Source organism: Myotis yumanensis, unplaced genomic scaffold, assembly GCF_028538775.1.
Source record: "Myotis yumanensis isolate MYYU_CA2020_CCGP unplaced genomic scaffold, mMyoYum1.0.hap1 SCAF_3, whole genome shotgun sequence".
In the NCBI taxonomy this organism is placed as follows: Eukaryota; Metazoa; Chordata; class Mammalia; order Chiroptera; family Vespertilionidae; genus Myotis; species Myotis yumanensis.
This window is the reverse complement of record NW_027223754.1, coordinates 215,060,638-215,082,102: the sequence shown is the minus strand read 5'-3', so window position 1 is coordinate 215,082,102 and position 21,465 is coordinate 215,060,638. Positions and strand designations below refer to the sequence as shown.

General features: G+C 57.2%; 2 protein-coding genes across 3 annotated transcripts in view; both read right to left on the bottom strand.

The window, feature by feature from the left end:
• Window positions 1-3,578: 3,578 nt before the first annotated feature.
• Window positions 3,579-9,337, bottom strand: ACR (acrosin). Its single transcript, XM_070408865.1, has 6 exons — window positions 9,261-9,337; window positions 7,908-8,114; window positions 7,409-7,692; window positions 4,939-5,084; window positions 4,054-4,421; window positions 3,579-3,819 (listed from the first exon to the last, which is right to left on the bottom strand). The coding sequence occupies exons 1-6, from the start codon at window positions 9,335-9,337 to the stop codon at window positions 3,579-3,581; spliced, it is 1,323 nt and encodes a 440-aa protein (XP_070264966.1).
• A 4,009-nt stretch (window positions 9,338-13,346) lies between these two features.
• Window positions 13,347-21,465, bottom strand: part of SHANK3 (SH3 and multiple ankyrin repeat domains 3) — a 50,280-nt gene continuing 42,161 nt past the window's right edge. For both annotated transcript variants that reach the window (XM_070411374.1, XM_070411375.1), the window contains one exon: window positions 13,347-15,817. In XM_070411374.1, coding sequence (XP_070267475.1) covers window positions 15,226-15,817 — 592 coding nt within the window. In that variant the 3' untranslated portion in view covers window positions 13,347-15,225. The remainder of the gene's footprint in view (window positions 15,818-21,465) is intronic.

Here is a 21,465-nt window from a genome sequence, read left to right as displayed (position 1 = left end):
ATATGTCTCTTGGCTTTCTGAATGTCTTCTTTTGAAAGGTGTCTATTTAGGTCCTTTGCCCATTTTTTGATTGGATTGTTTATCTTCCTTTTGTTAAGTTGTATGAGTTCCCTATAAATGTTGGAGATTAAACCCTTATCGGTGATACATTTCCATTTCTTAAAAGTAAAACCCTTTACTCATTAAACCATTTCTCCATCAGCCCCTGGCAAATACAAATCTGTATCTGTCTCTATAGATTTATCCATTCTGGACATTTCATATAAATGGAATGATACAATATGTCACCCTTTGTCCTTCAGTTGCATAATGTATCCAGATGTAACCATTTATCATGTTCTTCATTCCATGTCTAAATAACAATTCATCCTATCTAATAAAAGAGTAATATGCAAATTAACCATCACTCCAGCACTCCGTCACAAAGATGGTGACAGCCACTGAGCTGGAACAAGCAGGAGGCTTGGGTTGCCCACAGTGATGGGGAAGCCAAGATTCCCGCCTGCCCTGGCCAGCCCTGGCCAGGCGGCTCTGCTAAAGGCTACAGATTTTCCATTATAGAAGATAAATAAATCCCAGATACCTGCTGAAAAAAAAGAAAAAAAGGACAGGCTGGGAGCTTGGGTCACCAGAGGGCATGGCCAGCCTGAAAACGGCAATCAGCCCCTCACCCAGGCTGGCCACAGCCCCATGGGGTGAGGGTCCCCACTGGCGGGGCTTGACCAGCCTGCAAACAGCCATCAGCCCCTCCCCAGGCTGGCCAGGCACCCCAGCAGGCCCCCCCCCCCACCCTGAAGGGGCTGTGGCGAGCCTGAAAACGGGCATCAGCCCCTCACCCAGGCTGGCCAGGCACCACAGCGGGAACCCCCCCACCCTGAAGGGGCTGTGACAAGTCTGAAAACAGCCATCAGCCCCTCACCCAGGCTGACCAGGCACCCCAGCGAGGCCCCCACCCTGATCCAGGACACCCTTCAGGGCAAACCAGCCAGCCCCCACCCGTGCACCAGGCCTCTATCCTATATAATAAAAGGGTAATATGCAAATTGACCCCAACAGCAGAAAGACTGGGAATGACTGGTCACTATGACACACACTGACTACCAGGGGGCAGATGCTCAATGCAGGAGCTGCCCCCTGGTGGTCAGTGTGCTCCCACAGGGGGAGCTCTGCTCAGCCACAAGCCAGGCTGATGGCTGCCAGCACAGCGGTGGTGCGGGAGCCTCTCCTGCCTCCTCAGCAGCGCTAAGGATGTCCAACTGCAGCTTAGGCCTGCTCCCCGCTGGCAAGTGGACATCCCCCGAGGGCTCCTAGGCTGCCAGAGGGATGTATGACTGCCAGCTTAGGCCCGATCCCTCACCGGTGCCATCTCGACCTCACAAGGGCCGATTCAACCTCACTGGGGCCGTTTCAACCTCACCGGGGCTGTTTCAACCTCTCTGGGGCATCTCAACCCCACCGGGTCCATCCCATCCCCACCAGGGCCGCCTCAGCCTCACCGGGGCCATCCCAGCCTCTCGGGGGCTGTCTCGGCCCTACAGGGGCCGCCTCGGCCTCGCTGGGGCCGTCTCAGCGACACGAAGTTTGGCATTCTGTCCTTTGTTGGGCGGCTCCTTGCTGGACAAAATCTCCAGGCGTTCCTGGAGGCTGAATATCTGATATGTTTGCTTGGATTTCATTTTCTACCAAGTGCACAGACTGCCTGTCTGCCATCTCCCAGCGTCCCGTGTGAGACTGGATCTGGTGGGCCTGCCTGTGCATTTGCTGGTATAGCGGTTCCATGTTGCTGGCCCAGCCGGCTCCAGCTCCGGCTTCCTCTGAACCTGATTCTGCTTCTTTATTGTGCCCCTTACATATGCGAGGAGTTGAAATCTGCATTCTGCTGGGCTGGGCTGCAAAAGCGTCGGTGGTTCTCTTTGTGTCACTAGCACAGCTTGGTGGAGGATGTAATTTGAGTAGGGCGGGGTCCCCGGAATCACCAGGGTGGGGCCAAGGGCAATGGCATCTCTGCATCTATTCGCCTCTCTGAGACTCAGCGACTCGCGTCCCAAGTGCGGGAGAGCAGTTCCGCGAGACAGCCACTCTCGCTCTCCGGGTCGTTGCAAGGTCTTCCCGCTTCTCCCCATAGGGGTCTGGGAGCTTAGTATCCCACCCCAACCACTCTCAGTGGATTTGATAGTCCACCTCCCCTTCTGGTTGAAAAAAACCTCACATCCGATTGCAGCCAGCCTGGCACGCGATTCCGTACCTCCATTCTTGGAGCCTCTGCACAACCTACTCAGTCTCAATGCTCTTCTTTCTTTCCTTCCAGTTGTAGAGCTTCCACTGGGACAGCTTTCCCATGGTTCTGAATGGCTGCTGTTTCTTTTATAGTTGGTAGTCTCGATGTTGTTGTGGGAGACAGAACACACAGGTCTGTACCTTATGCTGCCATCTTGGTTCTCAAGATCATTTCTCTTGAAATATTAAGGTTTATTGCATGTAACATTTTTAAAAAAGAATGAGAAGTTAAAATCAGAGCCTGACTCTACCCAGTGAGTGACTGTGGCCGTGGGACTGTGTTTTTATCCTTTTAAGCTTATGTTTGCTTTTTCTGTTATTGGGTCTCTTTCTGTGGAGTAAAGAGAACAGTCAATCTCTTAGGCAGTCTCAGAAGGCACGAGGCTAGGAAGAGACTGGAAGTGAGCCAGAGAAGGGGGAGTGTTAGTTGGAAGCAACAGGTAGTGTTTTAGAACAGAATTGAACGTGAGATAACCCAGGGCACGGGGTAGGGATAAAGGTTGTGATAATAGTAGAAATTTGTATGTGTTGGACTCTTACCAAGCACTGATACAGTCTATATCTAAAAGGGAGATTCCCAGTTAAAAAAAAAGGCAAATACAACCAAAATCCTCTGTTAAACTAAATGAGCCCCCACCAAAGTCTATGGTATTCTCAGAGATTCCTATACAAAATCCATGATAAGGCCCATTAAAAAAAATTATATATATATATATATATATATATATATATATATATATATATTTCAGAGAGTCTACAACCCTGACTGGGAATCAAACCGTGATCTCCTGGTTTATAGGTTGATGTTCAACTGATGGGGAATATAAGACATTCGGGGGGGGGGAGGGGGGCAAGACCTGTTTTCCTAATTACTCCCAGGCATTTAGAAACAATCTAATTTGCCCATTCTGACTGACTCAGGAGGGGCTGTGAAAGCTACCACAAAAGCCTGGTAGTTAGGAAACAGAAAGCAAAGAAACCGAAGGGTATAAAGGGAAAGCTTCCTCCATATTCACAAACTCGGGATTTGGAGAACTGACCCCGAGTCGCTGTCCTAGAACGTGTGAAACATCTGAAAATAAATGGGTTTATCCTGGACCTGAGTATGTGGTCCACACACTTTGACAACCCACACTTTGAGAAACACAGTTCTGTGAATATTTTATTTTATTTTTCTATGAATTTTTTATAATTAAATATTCTGCTTTTAAAATAAAAATAGATGTTTTTTGAGAAATAAAGACAATTTTTTTTTAAAAAGTCCAGAAAACCTCTTCTTAGAGAAATATTGCTTTATTTACTTATTCATCTTTCTTTTCCTCCCACGGGAGTGAAGGTTTCACTAGGCCTTTTGACAGTAGGGTCAGCTCTTGGAGGCCTGTGGCCTCCATTTCCTCATGGCCTCTTCCCATAAAACTCCTCGTGTTCCCCTTCAGGATCTCTATGAGTTGCTGGAGTCGTTTGGCAAAAGAAGGAGCTTCGGTAGGTTTAGTGAAAGGAGGAGGTGGTTGGGGTGGTGTTGGAGGGGGTGGAGGTGGGGATAGGGCTGGAGGTCGGAGTAGGGGTGCGGTTGGGGGTTGGGGTGGGGGTAGGGCTGGGGGTCGGGGTGAGGCTGGGGCTGGGGGTCGGTATAGGGGTAGGGCTGGGGGTCGGGGTGAGGCTGGGGCTGGGGGTCGGTATAGGGGTAGGTCTGGGGGTCGGGGTGAGGCTGGGGCTGGGGGTCGGTGTAGGGGTAGGGCTGGGAGTCGGGGTGGGGCTGGGGCTGGGGCTGGGGCTGGGGGTTGGGGTGAAGGTGGGGCTGGGGGTCGGGGTGAGGGTGCGGCTGGAGGTCGGGGTCTGGATGCAGGTGGCCTGAGAGGAAGTGGTTGAGGAAAGTGTTGGAAGTACCAAGGAGGGTTAGCAGAAGGGACTTGAGTGGGGTTTGTGGCAGTACTGGGAGGGGCAGGGGTGCCCTGCTGAGCCGGCTGAGCCATCTGCAAGGCCTGGATACCGATCTTGGAAGCAATCCAGGTCAGATAGGGCCAGGTGGACGTGTAGATTCCGGGGCGCTTGGCTCGGGCACAGCCTACCCCCCAGCTCGTGATTCCCACGACCACATAGGCATCCTCCGGGCCTCTGCACATGAGCGGCCCACCACTGTCCCCCTGCCAGAAGGACACGGGAGTCACTCTCCGCTGAGCCAAGAGCCACTTCTCCCTGTCGCCCAGGAGGGCCACAGGCTCTGGGCAGACAACTTCTGCAGCCACACAGTTTTCCGCTCCCGGAAACGCAGCTGGCTGTGGGGGAGGGTCCGTTGGGATGTGATGGGTGTGGCCACCGAGGGTTTCCTCCCAGGGAGGAGGAGATGAGGAACTCCCGTGTCCGTGCAGGCACACGGGAGCGAGTGTGTGTGATTGGAAGGGTTTATATTCTGGGGAAGGACATACACGTTCTGTCCGGAGCCGTGTTTGGGTGATGTGATCGTTGTGTGAGGGTGGGAGAAGGTGCTAAAGGTGGGGGTTGGTTCTCTGTAGGGGCAGCTGGTGTCACCGCCCATGTTCATTGTGACCGTAGACATGCGACCAGGAAAAGGGTCACTAGATCAGGTCCCCTGAGTGCATGGAACTCAGGGATCCAAAAAGGAGGTGGCCATACGGGCCTGGGCACCCCCAGGACAGTTACCTGGCAGGTGTCGATGTTGCCTTCAGGGTAGCCTGCGCACACGTTGGTGGAGCGAATGCGCCCTCTGTACCACCGGGTCGAGTTGCACAGGTTGAGGTCGAGGATGTCCACTCGCGCCTCCTGCAGCACAGGTGACATCTTGCGGTCTACAACCAGGGACTCGGTGGTCAGTGATCTCGGAGACACGCTGGGGAAAGCCCTGCCACCTCCCTGCACAGAGCCCTCCTCATCCTGAAATGCTCGATTTAAACCCAAGACCCACCCTCCCCTTCACACAGCAGACCAGCGAGGGGTGGGGCGGTGTCCCAGGGCGCATGCCTAGAGGGGGGACAGAGGAAGAGTCTGGACAATGGACAGAGGGGTGTGGGGTGGGCGGTGTCGCGGAGAGATGTATGTTCGTGGTAGCTGATGGACCGTGGAGGGCAGTTGGCACCAGGCGGTGCTGAGCACTGTGGGGCCCACGGGTGTCGTGTCACGTAGTCCCCGCAGCAACCTCGTGGCTTCTGCACGTCAGCTCCCTGCCCAGTCAGGAGCCTGGAGCACCGCCTGCCTGCGTGGCAGCAGGGATGTGCTGTGGCCTGGATTCAGAGCCTGGTTTTCCTCCCCAGAACCAAGTCCAGTTCTGGCTGTAAGTCGCCCTCTCTGTGGTCCCCGTCAGGACTCCTCCACCCTCTTGGACAGGACCCCCAGGTGGGCTGGTGAGCCCCTCCCCATGAGCAGGCCCCTCTCTGTTCCCAGGAAGTCATGAAAGAGAAGAAAGGGGCACCCCTGTCAGGACCAAGTCAGACCTTCCTGTGCAGGCGCTCTATTGGGGCCCTGGGTTGGGAAGGGCCAGCCTGTCTGCACAGGAGCAGAGTCGGCCACACAGAGCCTGAGCGCCACCAGCTGCCCCCTCTTTGTCAGGGGGTCCCACAGACAGAGGTCCTGATGGCAGCTGCTGCTCCGGCCCCACAGCCCAGGGGGTGGGTTTGAACACCCACCATCTGCAGTGCAGACGGGGGCGTAGACAGGTAAGGCCTGGCGGAGGGGCGGGTGTGGAACATGCTACGTGGGCCAGAAGGGAAGACAGGACCCCAGGGAGCACGTGGGTGGGGGCGAGGTACACAGCCAATGGCTCTGATGTTTCCAATCCTTTCAGCCCCCACCTCCCCTGACCCCCAAGCGGCAGGCCCAGACTGCGCATGCTCCACCCTGGGGTAGGGGTGACACCGAGATAGCGACCACAGAGGCTTCTTAGCCAACAAGCTGCCCGTTCTGTCTATGGCAGAGCCCGAGCCCAGAGAGCCAGAGATTCGTTGTGAAGAGCCTGGTGTCCTCAAGCAGAGAAGGGTTTTCTGGATCCCCAGGCCCTGTTTCACAGGACGAATGCTGACGGCCCGCCCTCCTCAATGGGAAAGGAGAGGGCTGCAGTGTGTTCCACGGACAGGTGGAAAGGAAGGTGTGGAGGAAGGAGGGCACAGGAGTTGGAGCCTGAGATTTCTTTAAGACCCAGCCTTAGGGGAGGGGGACTGAGGGGGAATGTGTGTGCCAAAAAAAACGATAGAAATCCCATTAGGTTTAGAGGGATTCTAGGACGAAAGAGGCCTTTCAAGACATTCAGGCTGCAGCTGGAGCCTGCACTCCCCAGCAACATGACAGCACGAACCCTGACATCAGCCTCTGGGACTGCATGCACCCCGGAGGCTGGTGGTTGGGCGGGTGGGCAGGGCGGGTCCAGGGAGGGAAGGTCAGAGGTCAGCAGAAGCCAGTGGTAGCCAGGGCACCTGCGGGAGACACTTTTCCTGGGGAGACAGGTGGCAACCCTATCAGAAACTGAGCAAGCTTCAGAGAGGGGACGAAGAGTTAGGGAAGAATCCCGAAATTACTGATTTTGGGGTTAGCAACAAAAGCTGAGTTTTAAACTCCACAAGATGAACAGCCTGGAATTAGAAAGCCTAAAGGGTCTGTTATCAGGTAGCAGAAGAGCATGAGAGGTAAGTTAGCGTCAATCATGTCTTCACATCCCTGGTGTGACTGGGTAACAGTCAGGCAAAGCCCTGTCCTGCCGACTCAACCTTCCGGCCACGGAGACAGAGACGGCAGACACCCCTCACCCCCCGCCCTCCGCCCTCTCCCTTCTGCAGGGAAACCCTGCAGCAGCTGCGATGGGTGGGGAGGATTTGGGAGCTATGACTCCCAAGGGTGGGGGTAGACAGCCTGGTCTACGGCCTTTCCACTCACAGGTGGGGAAACTGAGGCCAGAGAGAGAAAGGGCCGGCCTGCGGCCACAACACCCCACCTAGAGCTTCTCTTCCCGTTTCAAAAATGCAGCACCAGCGGCCCTGGGCAGGCACTCGGATCTCACCCTCAGTTTCTCCGGCTAGAAAGGGGCAGAGGTTGCACCCACCCAAGGCCCCCACATACCCTTTCACCTCGAAGTGCACTGAGGGAACGCTGCGCAATGCTCCCCGGAAGCCTCTCCCGGACTCACCGTTCTCCCTTAAGAACCCCCAGCCAGTCACCCAGCAGGACTGGGACGCTCTGGGCGGGCCGGCCTTAAACGGAGGCAGGCAGCCCGGTCCAACGAGGCTCCCACAGACCACGGGAGGGGTGACCTTCATGAGAGCAATGTCGTTGGCCTCTGAGATGGAGGAATATCTCTCGTGAAGGATGATTTTCTCCACAAATCTCTCCTGGAGGGGTGCTTTCACGGGCCCGGTGCTGCCATACTCGAGTTCCCTTGCTCCGAAAATCAGTCTCCAGTCGTATGGTTTTCTGTGCACACAGAGGGACCAGGTCATTCCCGCCTGGCACCTGGCACTGGCTGCGACCGAGAGCCTCAGCGCTCTCCTCGCAGGGGTCCCTCAACATGCTCAGTTGGGTGGCCGCAGGGCCCCGAGCCCCAGGACACTCTACATGGAGACACGCCCCCGCAAGAAGGTCCCTGACAAGAGCCCTTGGGAAGACCCCCTGCCCGTGCCCACACCTACTTATTGAGCCTGAAGCAGTGAGCAGCAGTGAGTACCCACTGGGCATTCAGCAAGGTGCCTCCACAGGCATGGTACCTCCGGCTGTTGTGGTAGGTGAAGACCTGCAGGCTGACCATCCAGGGCCACGCCCCGTGAGCGGCAGCCTGGCCTCCGACCACACGTGTGGTCGCTTGTAGGGTCTGCCTGAACGGTAGCCCACAGGAGCCACTGAGGAGAGACCACGGGCATAGATGAGGTCGAGAGCAGACACAGCCTGTCCTTGTGCCTCAACTGAGGGCAGGGATATGGGGTTTAAGAGTGGGAAAGATCACCTGGCCAGCGTGGCTCTGTGGTTGAGCATCGACCTGTGAACCAGGAGGTCACAGTTCGATTCCCGGTCAGGGCACATGCCCAGGTTGCGGGCTCGATCCCCAGTAGGGGACATGCAGGAGGCAGCCAATCAATGATTATCTCTCATCATTGGTGTTCCCATCTCTTTCTCCCTCTCCCTCCCTCTTGAAATCAATAAAAATATTTTTTTGGGGGGAAAAAAAATCTTAAAAAAAGTGGGGAAGATCTGGGAACACGAAGGCAACTTTTGGTGTACGGTCAAAGGGGGTGTCATGAGGGCCATGTTGTGGGGCTGTGACGAGGCAGGAGCCACAGGCTCCAGGAAATGTAGTGAGGGCTGTGATTTCTTGGGTCTTGTGGGTGTAGCCACAGGTGGGGGGAGAGGGTGCCACAGGCAGCTGGGAAGATGGACAGTGAGGGCCATAGAAGTTGGGGGCCAGGGGCTCGGGGAGGCTGACATGGGAGTGCAGTGTGCCATGGCCTGGGGTCTTCAAAACCAGACTTTGGGGTCCAGGATTAGCTTAGGCAGTGACAGGAGAGGTGAGGACCTTGTCTTGTCAGATGGAGGGACCCCTGGTGTAGGGAGGCTGTGGGGGTCAAGAGGTGGGGTCGGTGTCACAGGTGAGAGGCCATACTAGTTTGGGACTTATGGCATGTGGGGTATCCTGGAGGCTGTGGGGTCTCAGGGGTGTGAAGGCCCTAGAGCTACAGCAGATTGATGCTTTGGGACTCATCCACAGGCTGGGGCATCTCATGTCCGCGGGACTGGTGCGCATCAGGATGTAGGTGTGCGGGTAGATCCCCGTGCTGTGCATGCCCTCAGAGCTGGGGGTCTGTCTCAGGACCCAGGGCAGCTGGGCCCAGGACTCTGGGCTGAGGATGCTGGGAGCAGGGAGTCTGACTCGAGCTGTGGGTCTCCAGGGGACTGCGAAGGCCCCAGCATGGCCTCCTCTCTGGACAGAGGCCTTCTGAGTCTGCTCTTCAGAAGGCACCCCATCCCCCGCCAAGGTCCCGGACACTTACTCACACGTGTTGTTAACTTTGGCGACTACAGACGCTGCCAAGACCAGCAGAACGGCAGTTGGCAGCATCTCCACCATCATCCTGCCCAGCCGCCGGGAGGCCCGCTGACCTCACAAAGCTCTGAGCATCCTGACCAATCAGCAGGGCCAGCTCCCCGACCCCACCCCCAGCAGGCAGGCCTGCAGGAACCCCTTAGCCCAACCAGTTCTCGCTAAAATGACTTCCCCACTCCCGCACAGGTTCTCCTGGGTGAGGGCGACTCAAGTGCAGCCCCTCCCTTGTCCCCAAATCTGGCCAGGATCTTCAAGGTCCCACTTCATCTGAGATGACAGAGCCCGCCTTCCTTAAGCCGCTGCGGAGTCCACAGGTCTCATATTCTCTGAGTGTATTCTGATCTCCTTTCTGAGACCTGCATGCAGCAAGGTGGTGTCCCCTATAATTGTCCGGAATTCTCATCACGGTTACCTGAATATCACGCAGTACCCTTTCTTTTTTTTAAATATGTTTTTATTGATTTTAGAGAGAGGGAGAAAGAGATAGAAACATCAATGATGAGAGAGAATCATCAATTGGCTGCCTCCTGCACGCCCCCCACTGGGGATTGAGCCCGAACCTGGGCATGTGCCCTGACCAGCAATCAAACCTCCTGGTTCATAGGTCGACCCTCAACCATGGAGCTAGGCCGGTCCTGGAAGTATCCTTTCTTCTGATTGTCAGGAGACAGCATCTCAGCCACCAGGGACACCAATGCTCACCTCACTTCACACACCTGAGTGTTAAAGTGTCACCTGGCCCGGCTGGGAGTTATACCAGGGAGTTATGATCTCTCCTCCCTGAATATGAGGTGTCTATTTCCTTCCATCTCAGGGCCAAAGGCCTTCTCTCCACCACCCAGTGTCACTTCGTCACATCTCTCCCTGAGAACCAAGTCTCACATACTCGACCTGAATGGCAGAGGTGACCTCTCACCGAGATGAGCTTTCTTAGGTTTCAACCATGGAGTGCAGTGTCAGGATCCTCACCCCCACCTGGCTGCCAGGAGGTCTCCCCTCCCCTCCCTGAGCACAGTCTCCTCTTCCTGCCAGCAGGTCGTGAGCATTTATCTCCTCTTCCTGAGCATCTTGAGGTCTTGTCTGCCCTGCCTGAGGGTCGTGGGCAAGGGGTCTTCTATGCCACACCTGAGTGTCCCAACGCTGCCTCTCCTCTACCTGGTGTGTGGGGATCCCATCTCTTCTGTCTGTATCTGCAGGTTTCACCTCCTCTCTCTAAGTGACTAGGGGTCTCACCTGCCCCACTTTATATAAAGATGTCTTGCCTCCCCTATCTGAGCGTCCTAAGGCCTCACCTCCCCTGAGTGTCGGGTATGTCCACTCTTCTATTTGTCAGGACATCTCATTTTCTCTAGATGAGCATCCCCAATCCTCTCTCCCGAGGGTCAGAAGGTCTCCTCTCTCCCATTACTGGGCTGGAACATCTCATCTCTGTTTCCAGAAAGTGACGAGGCTTTGTCCACCACCCTCCCCCCGCCCCCCCTCCCTCCGCCCCGCCCCCCAAAGGTGTGGCGGGATGCGTCACCCAAGTCACTTGAGTTTGGACCTGCATTGTTTCCCTTTCTTTCCAGCAAAAGTCTTGTTTCCCGGGATGACAGGTCTCAATAATCACAATCAACTCTTTGTGTCACGACATTTTTGTCTCTGCTGCCTGCATGCCAGGCCGTCTCCCTCTCTTCTGCTTGAGTGTGCGGAGGGCCCGTCACCCTTATGTCAGCTTCAGGGCTCTCAGGCATCTCTCTAAGACAGTGATGGCGAACCTTTTGAGCTCGGTGTGTCAGCATTTTGAAAAACCCTAACTTAACTCTGGTGCTGTGTCACATATAGACATTTTTTGATCTTTGCAACCATAGTAAAACAAAGACTTATATTTTTGATATTTATTTTATATATTTAAATGCCATTTAACAAAGAAAAATCAACAAAAAAGTGAGTTCGCCTGTCACCTCTGACACGCGTGTCATAGGTTCACCATCACTGCTCTAAGAGGATCTCTTACTTCCCAGACCCAAGTGTCACAGGATGTGGGTCTTCCACTGGAGTCTCAGGAGGCCACACCTCCACTCTGCAAGAATCCACGGTCTTTTTTCTGCTCTTTCTTTCTTTCTTTCTTTCTTTTTCTTCTTCTTTCCCTTTACATCAGGCAGTCTCACCTCCTCTATCTGAAGGTCAGGAGGTCAGGAGGTTTCACCAACCTGAGTGTTAACAGGTTGCAGTTCACTGAGTGTTAAGAGGCCTCACTTGTTTTAAATCAGTGTCAAGATTGTGCTTGATCAAGTAACCAAAAAAAAAGGTCTTTGGAAATATAGTTATGGAAATGGCAATAAGAATTCATGGAGTGATATTAAAGTTTTGACCGTTAAAGAAAAGCCAATTCGGGTGTTTTTACAGGATTTTGATGGGCATAAAATTGATATGGTATTTAGATCCATGAGAATAATTTACCAGAATGATGTACCATTTATTTTAAATGTTGAAATTTACCCTTTTCTGCAAATCACAACTTTACAAGTATTTAAATATATGATCAAAATGTTGGATATAAACTTTGAAATGAAGAGCAGGACCTAATTATTCAAAACATTGAGGGTTATGCACTAACAGGGTTAGAGGACCCAGCGTCTGGATTCCACAGAATAATTGTTTGACTGCAGAGCGACGCCCACTCCTGGTTCTGGAAGGGGCTGCCAGGCACCCTGCCTCTTCAAAGTCCCCTGGTGCAAACCTTGGGGTTCTGACTCTCTCTGAGGCCTCGGGTGGCTTCTGACCTGCAGGGACGTGTCCTCTCCCTCAGACACTTGCGGAGCCAAGGCCATGCCATCTCCGTGGGAGCTGGCTCCACCGCTCCTGCTCTTCCCTCTGCTGTTGTCCCATCCCAGAGAGACTGGCTCCAGGTGCAGCTCAGAGACCTGTCTCCTGGTGCCCAGCACTCGGCTCCAGCAGGGGGCAGGGTCTCCCCTCCACCCCACACTCAGACTTCCTTCATGGCCCCTTCTGTATGATGAGCAGTTTCTAACTTGAAACAAAAAACTTGAAATTGTGGGGCTTTCTAGACAGATGGCGAGCCTCTCGAGGTCAAAACGCCCAGCAGTCACGGTCTCTGCCTCACCAGGGCCTTCTTCACCTTCCCCATGAGGCCTTTGCTGGCTCCCAAAGCACCTGAGCCCCTGCACTGCCTCCGGGTGGAAACACGGAATCCACCCCTCATGTCTCTGCTGGCTTCTCTCCACCTCGCACTCTTACTCCCTCTGGGACCAGCACACGACCCTGGAGGCATCTCCCACTGGTCTCACCTGGCTCAGTGAGAACCTGAGTCAAGGCCAACGTTTCTCATTGTCACGTTCATGCTGCACCTTCACACAGTGTGGCCAGGCTCTGCACCCACCACCCCTCCTGCAACCCTCTGGTGCCCAACTTCTCTGGCACATCAGCTCTGCAGGCCTGGCCCTCTCAGCCCTGGACGCTGCAGTCTCCACCTCTCACTTCCTGGGAAGTGTCCACCCACTCACCTCTGTTCATTCTCCTTCCACCCATCAGGCTGGCCACCCCCACCAGGTGCCACACCGGACCTGCCACATCATGGGCCGTGGCAGCTGGCTGCTTACCTGTCAGCTCAGGGAGAAGTGAGACCTGGGCATGGGCAGCAGCTGTGGGGGCAGGACGACAGGGACAGACATGGGAGGGCTGACAGGCAGGAGCAGCAGAATGAGAAACTGGGCTCTGGGAGGAAAAGAGGACAGATAGGCCCCAGAGGACAACCAGACTTCCAGCTGGGGACTGGCCAGTGAGCAGAAAGGAAAGCTTCCAGGAGCACAGGCTGAGGTCCAGTGGGACTGAGAGAGGCAAGGAGCCGGTGGCATGGAGGTCAGTAGAGAGTCAGGATCAAAGAGGGGGCCTGAGTCATCAGTGCCTGTGGCTAAACGCTCATGCCTAGGCTGGGTGGGGGGGAGGGGACAGCTCTGTGACCTAAGGGACAGCAGGGTCTGTGCTCCCAGTATCTCCTCACACAGGCAACTGAGAAACAGTTTCATTTCTTATAAATTTATTACATAATATTATAATAATTATTATCAATAATAATAATATAAGAAACATAGATCTCTGTGGGGTGTATCACAACATCAGGGTCAGGAGGCCTCAGGACTGGAGCAGGGGGAAAGCCCCTGGATGGAACGCCATACAAAAGGAGGGTGAAGCGGTACTGACCCTGTAAAGTTAAAAACCCAAATTGAACGGAACCAAAAACCCACAGGTGAGTGTGAGACCGAGTGTGTATGTGGCAGCCTGTTATAGTCACGGCTGCTGTGTGATCTGGTCTGTTAGTGAAGGGTGGCTGGGTGTGACTCTGCCCAGGGAATGAGGCCGCTGGGCTGGGCTGGGATGGGGTGGGCGGGCACAGACCGGCGTGCCAGGCCCCTGGGCTGTGAAAACGTCTGTTTTCTGGGTTTTTTATTTTTATTAAAAAAAGCTAGAAATATAAACAGAAACTTGTGAGTGACGTGGATGGAGCTTAGTCCAGACGCCAAACCCTAGGTTTAAAAACGTCCCAGGGCCCCCCCACCCCACAGGTCATTGCTGAGTGTGGGGAGTCACAGTAAGGGGGGCTGGGATGCCCTCGGGGGTCTCTGCTTCTCCCCAGGGTTTAGGATGGCCTGACTCTAGGGTTCTCCCTAGGATCCCCCAGAAGCCTGGTGGGGGGGGGGGGGCAGGCACTGCCTCCAAGGGCCCTGGGGGGACACCCCCAGCAGCAGAGCTGGCCGGTAGCCTGCTCGGGCCAGGCAGGACTCTGGAGGGGCAGGCGGGACAAACGCAAGTCCCAGGGGACAGAGGGGCCTCTTTCTTTGGAAGCGGATGGGGTGCTTTCAGGCATGCACCCTGCACATGCTCCCGAAACCCTTGCCCTGGTTCAGGGCCCCCCGCGGCCCGCTCCCTCCTCAGGCACACACGGGGCTCCGAGCACTCAGTCGCACCCAGAGTTTCACACAGTCACACGCTTGCACACATACAGGCGGGACAGGAGACTTTGGGGTCTGAGGCAGAGGCTTCTTTGCTGTAGTTGCCCAACAATGTGGGGAGGAGGCTAGACCCCTCCTGGGGAGGAACCCCATGAGGGGAATGGCTGGGAGCAGGTGCCAGGGCCTGTCCCCACCCCTGGCGAGGGTCTCCCAGGCCCTCAGGCCCTGCTAGTGCCCTGCAGGCCTGGCTGCCCGCTGCCCCTCCTCCACGCAGCACCGGAAGGGGCGTGGGGCACACTAGAGCTCAGCGAGGGGAGAAAGCCGAGGCAGGGCCCCAGGGCGGCTACTAGGACCCTGGCCAACCCCAGACCAGCTGGAGCATCCTCCGCCCACGTGGGGTGGCAGTGGCAGTGAGGGGCCAGAGATGGAAGACTGGGCAGCCACAGCGGAACCAGTAGGAGGCTGGGGGGCGGGAAGGGAAGCTATTAAGGACAGAGATATTTGTTCCTTTTCTCGTTCCAAATATAGAGTGGATTAAAATATGCAAAACAGGGGGGCTCCTAGGCCCCCAACCGAGAACCCCAATGTCTCCCCCCTCCCCCCCGAGTCACCAAGGTGTGTCCTGACCCCTCGCATGCTGGACTAGGTCCCCCCTCTGGGAGCAGCCTCCGGAAGCTGTGTGGTAGCCGGTCAGGCTGGAGACTCCTCCCCAACCCCTCCGGCTCCACCCTTTCATCCGCACTTTCCTGACCGTGTGCTGGGGTGGGGCTCACCGGCCGTGGGAGGGCGCTAAGCAATGTACAGGGCAAGTCTCCGAGCCACGGCAAACAGGACGATTCATGCAACATTCCTGGCCCGGGCGCCTTAGTTGGGGGCAGGGGCCGAGCCCGCGGCCCGGGGTGGGGGTGGGGGTGGGGCCCTGCCCGCAGGGCGCGGCCGGCGCGTGGAGGGGGTGGGGCGTCAGCTGCCCTCCAGCTGCCTGAGCGCGCGCTCGATGTTCATGCGGTGGCCCACGCGCGTGACGCCCAGCTCCACGAAGTCGTCCTTGGTGAGGGCCGGCAGGTGCGCGCCCTCGATCTCGTGGTCCTCGAAGCGGTCGCGGTGCTCGCCCAGATGGATGCTCTCCAGCCAGTCGCCCACGTCGAACTTGCTCCACAGCTGCAACGGCTTCTGCTGGAAGGGCCTGCGCGGGCCGGGGCCTCCCGGGCCGGGCCCGGGGGTGGGCGAGGGCAGCGGCGAGGGCGAGGGCGAGCGGCTGCGCGCGCTCACGCTGCGCACCACGAAGCGCACCTCCTTCGGCTCGTGCGGGATGGAGAGGCTGGACGACTTGAGGATGGTGGGAGGCGTGAGGCCGAAGGGCCGCCCCGCGCCCCCCGCGCCCGCCCCCAGCCCCTCCACCCGCTCCAGCGACGCGGGCTTCACAGGGCTCGGGGCGCGCCGCGCCAGGGGGTAGCGGCCGCCGGGCCGCACCTGGAAGGAGGCCCCGCCGCCCGGGCCCCCAGGGCTGCGCTGCGCTGAGATGGAGCTCAGCTCACCGAGGCTGCTGAAGAGCCTGCGGAGGGAGAGGGGTCAAGGCCAGGTGAGGGGCGCCAGGCGGGGTAGGGAGGGCTCAGGGGAGCGGGGTCACTGGCCAGGAGGATGCTCAGAAGGGGCTGGGACTGGTGGGGTAGCCTTAGGGCCAGAGGAAGCAAGAGGTGGGATAGCCTTGGTTATTCCCCGCCATTTTTGTGGCTCCCAGATGAGAACCAGTGCCATGCTGGTGTGTGTGTGTGTGGGGAGGCGGGGGGAGGGGGACCCTAGACTGAGTGGAATGAAGAGGAAGAAAACCAGCAGCCCCTTCACTCCACAGGGGCTCCAAGACCGCCAGCCACCAGAGGAAAGGCAGCCTCCCCTGCAAAGGGCTGCTGCCCATCCATCCGGCCCTGCAGGGGAGGCTCTGGCAGAACCCTCACCAGTCCCCATGCAGCTCTGTGCTCAGGAGACCCCGAGCCACTAGGGCTGGCTGCAGGGAGCTGTGTCGTGAGAAAGGCTGGCTGTGGCTGCAGCACGAGCCTGAACAAGCCCGTGACACCAGACAGACCACGGACAAGCAGCACGTGCAGGGCGGGCCTGAGGCAGCGACACCGACACCGTCTCCCTGCTCAGGCCTGCGCACGGCAGCAGCAACAGCATCCACACGTGTCACAGACATGCAGCAGCAGTGGCAGGGACCTGCTCATGACAGGGACGCAGCACATGTGTGCGGGCATGCACACGCACACATACACACCCACACACACAATTGACAGATGGTACCTCACTTCCCAACATCATCTGGTGGGACCCTCCAGTCCCTCGCTAGCGTGGCCATGCCGGGAGGCCTGCTGGGGGACTCCTCCAGAAAAAACCCCTCCCATGACACCCCCCTTCCATCCCCTAGTGTGGCCAGAAGCCTCAGGAGGCTGCCAGGGGCCCCGCAGCCCCGCGAAGCCGAGCAGAGCGGAGACCTGGCGGCCAGGTGCAGCGCATGGACAGAGGCATGGGATGAGCATGCTCACTTACACAGCCGGCGCTCAGGACCACCGCGCAGCTAGACAGAGCAGCCACATGCAGATGGGCAGGAGAGAGCAATGAGAGAGAGTGTTAGCAGCCCGGCCCACACAGCAGGCACGCGGCCCACAGTCACGACCACAGTCAGGGCAGCCAGGGGCAGGGACCCCTGGCCGGACAACCAGTGAGGGAGGGACTCCAGTGCAGTGGGCCCAGGTGTGATGGGGGGAGGGGGCAAATCTGAAGCTGCTGGGGGTATGGGAGGAGGCCAGACTGGGGCAGATCTGGCCGGCTCCTGGTTTGCCTGAGACCTGTTCTCTGGTTTGTGAGGTACAGACCACAGAGTCCCACCCACAGGTGGGTGACCACCCCCAGCCAGGCTCCAACCCTGAGTGCAGCAAGTGCTCAGCAGGCTTCTGGTACCTGATGTCTCGTGTCCCCTAATACTCCACTCTGCTCCCATCCCACCTGCCTCTGCCTGGCTAAGGAATCCCCTCAGGGCACCCCCACCCATCTTGTGCCATCCTGAACTGGCACCCATCCCACAGCATGGGGTGTTCTCAGCATCTGACCTCCCCTTAAAGCAGGTTTTGTCTTTTCATCTCCCACCTGAGCAGGGCAGCCTCTCCCTGGAGATCCAGTTCTGTCCCTCCTTCCACTGGCCCTCTCTCCTCAGCCTCTTTCCCTACCGTCTCCTCCCAACTCATTCGACCCAGAGCAGAGCTTCTTGAAGAGGCCAGACCATGCCCTCCACCCCAGCAGAGAGGAGCTCCAAGGACACCTGGGGTGGGCCCAGGAACAGACACCAACCAGAAGAAGCCCCTGCCTGACCAAACCTGATCTCCATGGCACCGTGGAGTGGCAGAGGCAAGAACAATGTCCAAGGGGGCACTGCAAGGGGGTGGTGGGTGCCGGGGGTAGTGACACTAGGGAGGGGGCAGTGCTGGGAAGATGCTAAGTGGCCTCTGGGATTGGGTCCAACACTGGCACCCCCACCAGGGCCCTCACACAGCAACCCTAGCCTGGGACAGAAGTGTAATGATGACTTGACGGGATCACAGCCAAGCTGCAAAGATGGTCTGTGCAGGCAGTGCTGGAGCCCTCCTGCCTGACGGGTGAGTCGGAGGCCTGGGGTGAGGGTGGGCGGGCTCCAGAGTACCTGGGGAGATTCCCTTGGAGAGGTGCTGGGTTCAGGGAGGTGGGCACCGGCCAGAGACGGGCTGGTGCCAGGAGGTGCTACGAGTGAGGGACTGAAGGGCCATGTGCCACCAAGCTGGAGTGGAGGGAGAGGGCCAGCACATGCCTATGGCACCCAGATCGTGTTGGAGGCAGGAGGCCTAGAGGAGCCTAGGGAATGGTCCAGGTGGCACAGCAGGAGTAGCTGGGGTACCACCGCCCAGGTGTCTGCTCCTCCTTCCCTACCTGTTGGGGACAGGGAACTGCCCACATTGTCCCAAGGGCAGGAGTCCCAGCCGTGTCTGCACACCCATCACTGTCCATCACCCCTCCCAGCTGTCTGACTGCCCCCCAGCCAGGCTCCCACGCCACAGCACCTGCCAGCCTACCACCCTGTTACACACAGTCCCACCGCCCTGACGCCCTGGCACCCCTCCTCCAGGCAGCTCAGCCAGGCTCCCAGCATCTCTTCCAGCGTCTGGATCTTGTACTGTCCTGCCTCGTGACACCTCAGCCAGTGAGGTCTGGCCAGGCTGCCAGCAGGACCCCTTGCTGACCTGTTGCCTTTTACGGTGCCCTTCCCACTACCCTCCCTCCCTATTCAGGTTTCCCAAGCTGCCCTCTTAGTTGGCACTTTCTCCCCCATCTTTGCTACAGCCAATGTGCCCACATGGGTGGCCTGGCCAGTCTGGGTCTCCAAACATGCTCTTCCTCCCCCGAGTCCTCCCCCTACCAGGGGCCTGCAGCCACCATCGGCATCCCCATGATTTCAGCCTCGTGGCTGCCAGTGCCCAGCTGCCAGCAGTAACCCAGCCCTGCTCCTTGGCCCCAGCCACCTGTGAATCCAAGGTCTCACCCAGGACCTTGCATCCCACTTCCTCGCAGCTTCCCTGAACTCGTGGTACCTAACACAAAGCCAAGAACACAGATGCACTGAAAAAATGACACCAAACAAAAATAACGTGACTCCCAGGCTTGACTACTTGTGGGCCGTTGGCGTCAACAGGCCAGAACACGTCCACTCTCTGGCCTGGCCTCTGCCTCGGGGCTCTGGGGCAGCGCTGTGGGGCCTCTGTTGTGTGGGAACCTCGTTTAGGGAGATAAGCCTGAACAGGAGCACAGAATTAGACACAGGCTTGTAAGCTCCACCCACGCCAGTCACAGCGCCCACCCCTGCTGACGGCTCCAACCTTGACGTGCTACAAACGTCCCTACACCCCCTCGTCTGCAGCCCCTTCCCGATCCCCCATCACATCTCCTGGGGACACATTGCATGCGTCCCAACCTCGTGTCGCCTACAAGGACATCCTGGCCCCAGCGCCCCCACTCTGGCCAGCACACAGCAAGTGTCTGTCCAGGTTTCAGAAGAACTAGCCCTGCAGTCACACGGGGTTTCCTCCAGACCCCTGTCACACATGTGAACAGCACGGGGCCCAGTAGGAAAGGGTTTCTTTGGCATCTCAGGAACTTTTGTGAGGCACTAACTAGTGATCTACTGAAGAAGCTGACAGGCGTGGGACTACAGCACACAACATGCCAAAGGCATTAAGAAGTACTGCAGGGAAGAAACCTTTTAACTTGGTGTTTCCCAAGCTATGTCGCTACAAACTGTCCCCTATAAAGCCAGATGTGAGGGCCATACGGCTGTGAAACAGCCAGAGCAGAACTGAGTGTTGCTGCGGGGCTCAGAGACGCTGTGGACCCCACACCACTTGTGGGGGCAGATCTGACCACAGAGCCTGGAAGACAAATGGAGTTCAGGCAGATGGGGACCTCGGAGAAAATGTGGGCTCTGAGCAGACAAGCGTTCTGTCCCCGAGGCTAGACCCAAAGCTGGGATCACAGAGCAGGTGGATGGCCTGGTATCAGTGTCCCCCAAGCCAAAGGTCCTGGACCTTCCAGGCAGTAACCAGCAGCTGCATCCTTCACCTTCACCCGAAAAAACAAAGAATGCCCCCAGCAAATGGGCTGATCATTCCTACAAGTTACCGAGCTTCAGATCCATGACACACCGGGCGGCTGAACTCGCCCAGAAAGATCTCAGGCCCCAGAGTCTCTTGTGGCTAAAGGACATCAGAACCTGGACTGAGGCACCCACCGAGTGGGAAAGGTGGGCAGAGAGGGGCGTGTCTGACAGGTAAGGACAGAGGTGGGTCTAGAACACATGTGGGACTGGGACAGGGAGCAGAGAAGTGTGATGTATGGCCAGTGCCTGGGGCCTCTACCAGGAACAGTCCTGGGAAGGAGAGAGCCTCCCTGGACATTTGTCTCCAAGGCAGGACCAGCAGAAGTGTTGTCACTGAATGAGAAATGACTGCCAGACTCTAGCCACCACTGTCTGTAGGACAAGAGCAGCCCCGACAGGACCCAGCCACTGCCAGCCACGGGGAACATGATCCCGTGTACCACAGTGCCCTGCGCACACAGCACACGACACCCTGCTCCGAGGGCAGAAAGGGGAGCAAAGGGAGAGGGAGGAAGTGTGAGCAGGAACCCAGGGAGATGCGAGGGAGAGGCAATTTCAGGCACCTGGCAGATTGGGGGCACTGAGTGGGCTCGAGTGCAGGGATTTCAGAGCACAAGTGCACTGGTTACACACTCCTAATAAATAGTGCCGACCACAGAATGGATGCATGCGCTTCTGTGTGAGACGACTGTACATAAACCCCAAGTCTGTCGCCAGGAGGGTTTTGGGAACAGAGGCTCCCAATGGTGGACAGAGAGCAGGACCCAGGTCAGACAGATGCCGCCACCTCCTGGCTGGAATGCATTCTTCAGAACGTCAGTTCTACTGTCTGGCCATGGAGACTGTCAGTGTCCGGTAGCAGAGTGGCTGCAAGGATGAACGGAAATGGCACGACATCCTCTCGGGTCACGCCCAGCATGCATTTCCCCACAAGGACTCGAAAATTAGCCTGGCTGCACGTTGGGGGCCAACGGTAGCAGAGTCACGAGAGCCTGCCACACTGCAGTCCTGGGCGCGGAGCTTCGCAGGGGGCGCTGCCTGCCATCCCCACCATTTCACAGGAGAGGGACTGTGGTTCACAGCGTCTAAGTGGCTTGTCCAAGATGACAGCGCTCAGTTGCAACCTGCTGAGGGTTGAAATCCAGGGCCATGTGACCCCAAGCTGATGTCAGGCAATGAAGTGAGTTACCGAAGTTGGTGAAAGCCATGTCACAAGGATGTCTGTTGTTTTAGGCTGCCTGGCACCTGTACCTCTGGAAACAGCACCTGACTTTCCCTGGAGAACCTCCCTCTGTCCCTCTCAGCACCAGCTCACTAGCTGGGCGGACCCCATGCCCAGGCTTCCGGGACAAGCCTGGCCGATGACAGCCGTGTCTCCCTGGCCCCAGTGATCGGCTCAGGGGAGAGCAGGGAACCATGGGAAGCGAATCAGAAGATGGAATTCTGCAGCAACTACTGAGTGAAGGAGGCTCACTTTCCAGTGGGTGCAGAACAGACAAGATGCAAAGAACGTGCCTTCCCACCCCATG